This window comes from Pteropus vampyrus, unplaced genomic scaffold (assembly GCF_000151845.1).
Source record: "Pteropus vampyrus isolate Shadow unplaced genomic scaffold, Pvam_2.0 Scaffold63, whole genome shotgun sequence".
NCBI classification, from domain to species: Eukaryota; Metazoa; Chordata; class Mammalia; order Chiroptera; family Pteropodidae; genus Pteropus; species Pteropus vampyrus.
Window position 1 is genome coordinate 1,717,571 of NW_011888844.1, and position 8,991 is coordinate 1,726,561.

The 8,991-nt window shown below is 34.3% G+C and overlaps 1 protein-coding gene across 1 annotated transcript in view; it reads left to right on the top strand.

Moving 5' to 3' along the window:
- CYLC1 (cylicin 1) overlaps positions 1–8,634 on the top strand; it is a 56,903-nt gene extending 48,269 nt beyond the window's left edge. The window contains exons 2-5 of the mRNA XM_011361167.1: positions 1,874–1,914; positions 3,497–3,612; positions 5,105–6,802; positions 8,590–8,634. Of these exons, the coding sequence (XP_011359469.1) occupies positions 1,874–1,914; positions 3,497–3,612; positions 5,105–6,802; positions 8,590–8,634 (1,900 nt within the window). The remainder of the gene's footprint in view (positions 1–1,873; positions 1,915–3,496; positions 3,613–5,104; positions 6,803–8,589) is intronic.
- Positions 8,635–8,991: the final 357 nt, after the last annotated feature.

Consider the following 8,991-nt stretch of genomic DNA (forward strand, 5'->3'; position numbering starts at 1 on the left):
TTTTTTTTTATCTTCATTTTTATGTTTTCTATCTCTTTGTTAAAATGCTCACTGAGTTCATGTATTCTTCCCCTAATTTCATTGAGCATCTTTATAACCAGTCTTTTGAACTCTGCATCTGGTAGATTGTCTCCATTTTACTTAATTATTTTTCTGGAACTTTGTTTGGTTCTTTCATTTTTAGCATGTTTCTTTGTCTCCTTATTTTAGTTATCTCCCTATGTTTGTTTCTATGTCTCCTGGTCTTAGTAGAGTGACTTTATATAGTAGGTGTCTTGTGGGGTTCAATGGTATAGTCTTCCTAGTCACCTGAGCCAGGTGCTCCAGGTGTTTCCCTTGTATGGGTTGTGTGTGTCCTCGTGTTGTAATTGAGACTCTCTCGCTGTTGGCATGTCAATGAGATGGATTTACACTCAGGCTTAATGTTCATGAGGACTGGCTGGTGAGTACAGAGAAGCTGTTGTGTATGGGCTGACCCTATGGAGCAAGATTCACTTTAGCTGGGCTTCGTTGCCTGCTGAGTCTGCCCTTTGGGTGTTTTGTTTGTGGAGGTTGTTAAGTGGTGTTCTGGTTTGTTCTGAAGCTGGTCACCAGCTGTGTTGGCTCTGTGTCCTCTTGGGAGTGGCTCTGCCAAGGTCAGCTGCTGCTTGTGCCATGCCTGGGGCCTTTTTGTCTGAGCTACAAAGTCATCTGCAGATGATTGCTACTTGTGCTAGGCTTAGAGGTGCCTGTGGGAGTCTAAGCTGCAAATTGAGGTTGGCTGCCTCTCGTGCCAATTTTGCGGCTGCTTAGCAAGAGGTATGGGGCACACTGAGGACAAATGCTGCTTATTTGGGGTTTGTGAACCTTTGAGAGATTTTAGGAAAGTTTGCAGCATGAGCCAAGACACAGACCATTTGTATGGAAAATCTACTAGAAGAGGCTTGGGTAGGTGCGCAAGTTGGGTTGGGCAGGGTCTGAGGGAATCACCAGGGCAGCGTGAACGGTGTTAGCCAGGTTGATGGAGACTCGGATATGTTGCCCACCTGTGTCTGAATGCTGAGTGTGGGGAGGGATCAATGAGGAAACAATGGCTTCTGTCAACACTTCTGTCTGAGAGAAACCTGCCCCCCAGCCCTGAAGCCAGACAATTCAGTTTCACATTGTGCCTTTTAAGCCACTGCCCCTATGCTGGGTCTCAGAGTGAGTGAATCTATCAGCTAGTAAGGTTATGCATGGGCCCTATCAAAGAAATGCCTGAAATTTCAACAGCCCTCTCTCTCATGCAGCCACAATCTCTGTGGGTTTTCACAGCCATAAGTTGTAGAGATTTCTTTTTCTGGCACTGGAACCCTGGACTGGGGAACCTGTTGTGGTGCTGGGGACTCCACAGCTGAGATATCACTCCCAATTTTTATCCACCACACAGGGGTCTGGAATCAGGTTCTGCATCTCTGCCCCTCCTACCAGTCTCCATGTGGCTTCTTCTATATACTTTTTATTTATAGGACTTCTGTTCCGCTAGACTTCAGGCGATTCTCAATGATGGTGTTTTTGTTTGTTTGTTTGTTTGTTTTGTAGTTTAGCTGTAATTTTTAGGTGGTCATGAGAGGAGGCAAGCACAGAGTTTACCTATTCTGCCATCTTGATCAGAAACCATCTTAGCTCCTTTACAAGTTTTCGGTCTGAACATGAACAAGATGTCACACTTTTGTGGTCTCAGCCTTCTCATCTGTAAAATAGAGCTAACACTTTACCTGCTGTTGGTGGAGATAATAGAGAGGATGTGACCACTAGTTAATCTGTTAGCTGGACCCCTGTTATTATTATTTTTTATCATAGTGCAAATTCAATTAAAGCATTTTCTTTTTTCTTTTTTTTTTTTTTTGAACAGACAAGAAGTTAATATCAGAAAATATGATAATTCCATACCAAGTAAGAATTTTGTTTTTGGTGTTAAATATTGTTTAAATTATATTTGAAAATAAATTTAAAGACAAATGTCTAGTATCTTTTATTAAATGTGACAAAGCATAAAATGACTTGAATTTTTGTTAAAATTAGGAGAATAAAATTAAGAGAGTCATGTATGTGTATGTATGTGTATGTTTGTATGTATGTGTTTTAAATATTTCTGGCCTTGATCTAAGTTTGTACTCATTATTTTAAAAAGAAATATTTAATTGGCTCTTATTATAAAAGGCAGCCTTAATTGCATAAGATAACTTTGTATTTAAAATCCACAATAACAAAACCTAAAGTAGGAAAGAAAAATACAGTCAGAAAGATGAAAGTGGATGGTCCATTTGTTATGCAGATAAAACTTATGAAAAGTTCTCTTTAATGTGTCGAGCTTAAATCCGCCTACACAACTACAACATTTACCCATTGATTATAGTCCTTCCCTCGGGAAACACATAAAAGAAGTCTCTAACTTTGTGGTTAAGAGAATAGACTCTGGAGCCAAACTATCTGTGTTTGAATTTTGATTCTTCTACTTACTCTATGATTTGGAACAATTAATTTAACCTCTCTCAGTGATTTATTTTTCTACATGTGTAAAATGAAGGCAATTATAAATTATCTAATTCAATGTTTTGTTTGAGGATTAAATGAGTCGATACGTATAAAGTGCTTAAAACACTGTCTGGCACATAGTAAACTATATGTGTTAGCAGTTTCAGCTCTTCTTTATTGCTACTACCACTATAGCTCTTCTTTATTGCTACTACCACTATTCTTCCATATGACATCTCTTTAAATATTTAAATACGGTGATCACATCTTTCTTTAGTCTCCTCATCTTCAACAGAACTATCCTGAGTTACCTCACCATTTCCTCTTTTGACATAGCTTCCAGATCATGTGGTCCTCCCAATTACTGTATTCTGGATGTCCTCAAGTGTATGTATGTGTCCTTTTTAAAATAGGGTTCACAGAACTGAATGCAGTATTTTGGTCTGTATCCCAAATTTATGTGGCTTGACATGTCATTGATGTCAGAGAACTTAAATAAACATTAGATTTAATCGATTGAGACTTTTATTAATTAATTTATGCTCAGCATTATGCTAGCTATTATGGGGACTATACAAAGAGTCATTGTCTTAAATGTAACCAGAAGGACATAAAGGAAAGAAACCAAGACAGAAGAGATGATGGAAATTTTTGAAAAGAAAAAGAATCTTTCTCTATTTTCCATTCCTGTCATTGATTGTATTATTTTAACTATTACATTTTAAATAACTACTTGTAAAATTTTGTTTAACATAGGAAAAATTACAAATATTTTTAAAACATAATTTAGTACTAAATGGGAAGATAAGCTTTTGTGGGAAAATCTTATTGAAATCCTTAATTTATATGCAAATAAACTATAAACTCCAAGGTGAAAAGCTATATTTTGAGTTATAAATAAGTTTAATTTAAACAATATATTTTTTAGTCAAGAGCATTTTAGTGCTTATGAAACTCTAGCTACTAATTACAAATTGTTTATTATCCTCTCTCATTTTAGTCAGTGAGTCAAGCATGAAATTATGGAATCAAGAATACTTCACTTTGACATTTCCCGAACCACACCAGCCAGGTCAAAAAAAGACAAGATCTTCAGAATTACAAATCGCAGTTCCTGTAAGTATTGAAAAGGTCATTTTTAAACAAAATATAAGATTATTCAATATACACACATAAATAGATACATATAATTTAAATTATACTACCTATAATTCTCCATACAACAGATTGCCTCCACCTGTTTTGGATTAAATTTTTATTTATATGTGGTTCTCCATTTCAAAGGCATTATACAGTTTTAATAGGCTAGGCAAGCTAAAGAACCTAATGCTGCAACTTCTGGGTTCTTTCAGGAAATGTTTGGCAGCTACAAAAACATTTAAATTTTTTAGAATTAAATTTATTGGGGTGACAATGGTTAATAAAATTATATAGGTTTCAAGTGTACAATTCAATAATACGTCATCTGTATATTGCATTGTGCGTTCACCACATAAAGTTAAATCTCCTTTCATCACCATATATTCGACCTCCTTTGCCCTTATCTACTTCCTTCTCCCTCCTTTGTCTCTGGTAACCACTAAACTGTTGTCTATGTCTATGAGTTTTTGTTTGTCTTGTCCATTTCTTCTTTTCAGCTTTATATCCAACATATGAGTGAAATCATATGGTTTGACTTAGAACAGAAGCTGATCTTGATGAGATTTCAGAGCCTCTTCATTTTCTTTAATCTTATACTTGAGATACTAGATACTAGGAGATTCAAGTTTTTCACCACCTTTATAAAGTGGAATTATCAAGTAGCGAAAAGAAAAACTAATACACAGAGGTCACCCATAGTGATATCAAAATATGTTTTAAAAGCATCTCCAAAAACACAGTTATAGTCAATGCATTTATTCAAGCATCATCTATTACATTTGTAGCAATTCAAGTACATGCTTCTCTTAATCGTCCTCTTTTAATTCCATGTGACCATTTCATTGACTAGTGGCATTTTACTGAATAGTTAAAGGAATATAATGAATAAATAAATAAATATAATAAAATTAATCTAGTGGACACTATGACAACCAGATTTAACAAATGTTTGGGTGGGAGTTTAAAATTACACTAGTGCTACACAAATTAATGTGGACCAAACATTTATTTCACTTTATGTTCTTGTTTTTGGCAGTACTTCACAATAGGGCACTCAAGCTCTCAGTCTGATCAAAGACCTTAAAAGTAGGAGTAGGAATCAGGCTAGGCCTGAAGCCTACAGCTATCACAAGAATTGTCATGCCAATTCAGCTTATTTCTGAACTAACTTGAGGGTGAAGGGTGCACACAATATTCCAAAAGATTTTTCCCATATTGGGGCCCAAAAGAAACCCACTATCAACTGTGAGTACCAGCCCTGAAATATGGATAATTGCGGGTCTATTTCAATCCCAATATGAATCATTGAGGAAATACTAAGGTTTTTCCTAAAGTAACACACACAAACACACATAGGACATTGAAAAAGATGTGTGGTTAATAAGAAGCTGGATTATTTTTATATATCGATATGTAAAGGTATAACTCATTCAAAAATGCTTATTATCCTTATAACTAATATTTTCAGAGATCTGCTGAAAGAAAATTAGAGGAAGTTCAGAAGCCAGCTCATATATGGATACAGAGCTCTTTAAGAAAAATTTTCCAAAGACCATCTATTTACTTAACTGTCAGGAGACAGGCTCCATTTAGACATCCTTATACTCCTAAAACTCATCTTAAAAAGACAGAATATAAAAATTCCAAAGACGACCAAAAAAAAACAACTTTTAAGAAAGATTCCAAGAAAAATACAGGTCCATATAAAACAACTCCAGAATCCAAGAAAACAGTATATGATAAAAAACCTAAAAGACAAAATAAAGAATATAAATTTCCATCAAAATCATCACATGAAAATGAACTATCTATGAAGTCAAAGTACAAATCAGAAACAAACTCAGAATCCAAAGATTCTAAGGTATTCTTAATGAAGCATCCAAAAAAAAATAAGAGAGATTCAAAAGATTCCAAGGAGATAGATATTGATTCCATACGTACAAAGAAGGATTCTAAGAGCTCAAAGAACAATTCTGATGTCAAATCACAGACTTGCTCAAAAAACACTTCAAATGTGGATGTAATGATGTATCTAGAGGAGTCAGGTGCTGAATCCATGGAATTTGGTATGTGGTTAAAGAATTGCTCACAGAATAATTCAAAGAAGGCTTCGAAGAAGGAAGCAAATAAAAGCTCTGATGCTGAATCTTTAGATTCAAAAGATGCGAAGAAAGATAAGAAAACTACAAAGAAAGACAGCAGGAAGAAGGATTCAAAGAAAGACACAGAGTCTACTGATGAAGGATCTGTAGACTCAAAGGATGCAAAGAAAGATTCAAAGAAGGCTAAGAAAGAGTCAAAGAAAAATGATAAGAAAAAGGATGCAAAGAAAGACGCAGAGTCTACTGATGCAGAATCTGTAGACTCAAAGGATGCAAAGAAAGATTTAAAGAGAGGTAAGAAAGATTCAAAGAAAAATGACAAGAAAAGGGATATAAAGAAGGATGCAGAGTCTACTGATGCTGAATCCGAGTCTGAATTGGAGTCAAAAAAGGGTAAGAAAGATTCAAAGAAGGATAAGAAAGGTTCACAGAAAGATGACAAGAAAAAGGATGCCAAGAAAGATGCAATGTCGACCGATGCTGATTCTGAATCTGAATGGAATCCAAAAAAGGGTGAAAAAAATGAAAAGAAGGATAAAAGAAATTTAAAGAAAGATGACAAAAAGAAGTCTGCAATGAAGTCTGAAGAGTCTAGTGAAACTGAATCTGATTGGGAGTCGAAGAAGGGTAAGAAAGATTCAGAGAAAGCTAAAAGAGATTCTAAGAAAGATGTCAAGAAGCATGATGTAAAGGACATAGAGTCTACTAGTGCTGAGTCTGATGAGTCTTCCAAGAAAGATCCAAGGAAGCCTGGAATGTTGAAAAGTTCAGATGCTGAATCTGAAGAGTCAATATATAAATTTGGGGCTAAAAAGAGAGTTGATGAATCAGATGACACATCTACAGATTCAAAGAAAACACTGGAACAAAAAAGCCAATTTAAAATGTCATTCAAAAAGACCACATTCAAAGAAAAAGAGACAAAAGGACACATAGGTAGAATTCCTCCATCAAGAGAAAGACCAGCACTACCTCCTTGTGAGCCTTTAATATCATCTAAGGTCAAACGTCTCTGTCGGTGCAAGATGCCTCCTCCACCTCCAAAGCCAAGATATGCTCCTTTGGTATGTTACTTCTGTTTTATTTTAGTGACAATTGTATTAAAATGAAATATATTTTAAATATTTAAATTTATATTCTCTCTAAAGAATAGTCTCTCTTACTGGAATATTGACAAGTTTGGGGCTTGCAGGTAAGAAAGATAAAGAATACTTCAAAGTGACTCAAAAGAGTTGCAAAACAAATGTCAAAAGTTAAGAATAATATTTAGACTGGAGTAGAGAGAACTGGCTTATGATTTAAGAAAACATTTAAATTTATTAGTAAAAAGAGTCATATTACAAAAATGGTTACTGTTCTAAACAAGAAAAAACAAACATGAAAATTGACTAAAACTTCTACAGAGGCAGATTTAAGTGAGATATAAAGACATTTCCTAGGAAGTTGCTGAATATTGTAAAAACTCAATCAAAATCCAGACATAGTAGCTTGGAACTATTATATACCAGGGTTCAGATATGCAAAATAATAAATAAATTATTTAATTCATATCTGAACTAAACTTCTTTATGAATCATCATTCTTATTGATGATCAGCAAAAAGTTAATTTGCCAGAAGTAACTGGATCTCGTCTGGTTTACAAAAATCTGAGGTTAACTCAGTCTCTTTGGTGATAAATATTCTGTAAAGTTTATTTAAAGTTTCTATTTATGCCCTCCAGAGGATCTTTTCTTCCATTCTTCCTCCAAAATCTGGTTGTAACAAGAAGCTTAAGTAGACATCTCACTTTTAAAAATAATTTTATTTTTTTAATTTTTTCAATTACAGTTGGCATTCAATATCATTTTTATTAATATCTGGTGAATAGCATAGTTGCTAGACATTTATATAATTTATGCAGCGATCCCCCAATAAGTCTAGTATCCACCTGGCACTACATATAGTTATTGTAATATTATTGACTATACTCTCTATGCTGCACTTTACATCCCCATGACTATTTTGTAACAACTACTAATTTGTACTTCTCAATCCCTTCACATTTTTTACCCAACCCCCTCAGCTTCCCACCCATCTGGCAACTATCAGTTTGTTCTCTGTGTCTATGAGTCTGTTTTTAGAAAGTTGTTTAACATGCACATTGCTAACTTCATCTCAGGCTTTAACTTGATACATCTGGGGTAGGATCCATGGACTTGAATTTTTAATAAGAAATAGTAAAAATTATATCCAAGTTTTTTTCCACCTATGGCATTCTGTGTTTTGATGTGGCTCTTAATACACCAGAAACTTTCTATAATTAAAGATGAATGACATTTTACTTTTTACTTATTCCTCAGCCTGAAGCAAAGTGGATTCAAAAGTTTCTTTAAAGAACAACTGAGCACTTGGTTTCACAGGATGGCCTTACCACAGTAAACACTAGCTACTGTCGAATGAGCATCTCTACTTCTGTGGAACTGTAATAAATAAAAACAAGTCTTCTGAGTACCGGGAGATAACTTTTTGTATGTAATTTATAGAGGTATTTTATAGAAGTGTGTGCTTGATTTATTAAGTACCTTAACCAAAATTCTGAAGCATTTTACCTCATGTTCTGAAGCTTCATGTTAGAAGCCATTTCTGAGTTCAGGTTAAACTTTAGTGATCTTCCTTTGGATGCCCCTATGATATTTTGTTAAATTTCTTTTATTTATTATTAAGAAAAAGTAAACAAAAGAGAAGGAGGGAAACGAATCTATCACACCATTAAAAGAAATAGGAGCTTTATGTAGATAGTAATTTCTACCTCTCACATCTATATACAGAGTTCTCAATGTAATCATTTACCATTATTCATTTTTCCTTTAGATTATTATTTTATTTAATGATAAACTGCAAGTGTTCCTGGAATAATGCACATTTATCGATCATTTTACATATTTCCATAATTATGCTTGTCACATTGTTATCAGAGAGCAGGAAAGGGGTGTGGAAGTAAAGACGGATGATAGATGATAGATAGATAGATACATGATAGATAGTTAGATGATAGATAGATGATAGCTATAGATAGCAGAACAAATAAATCCCAGAGTCAGGAGAAGGAATGAAATAATAAAACTTAGAGCAGAATCAAATAAAATTAAAATGAAAAGACAAGATAAAAAAATGAGTGTAACAAAGGTGTTTTTTTGAAAAGACCAATAAAATTGACAAGCCCCTGGCTAGACTCACTAAAGAAAATAGAGAAAAAACACAAACAGAATCTGA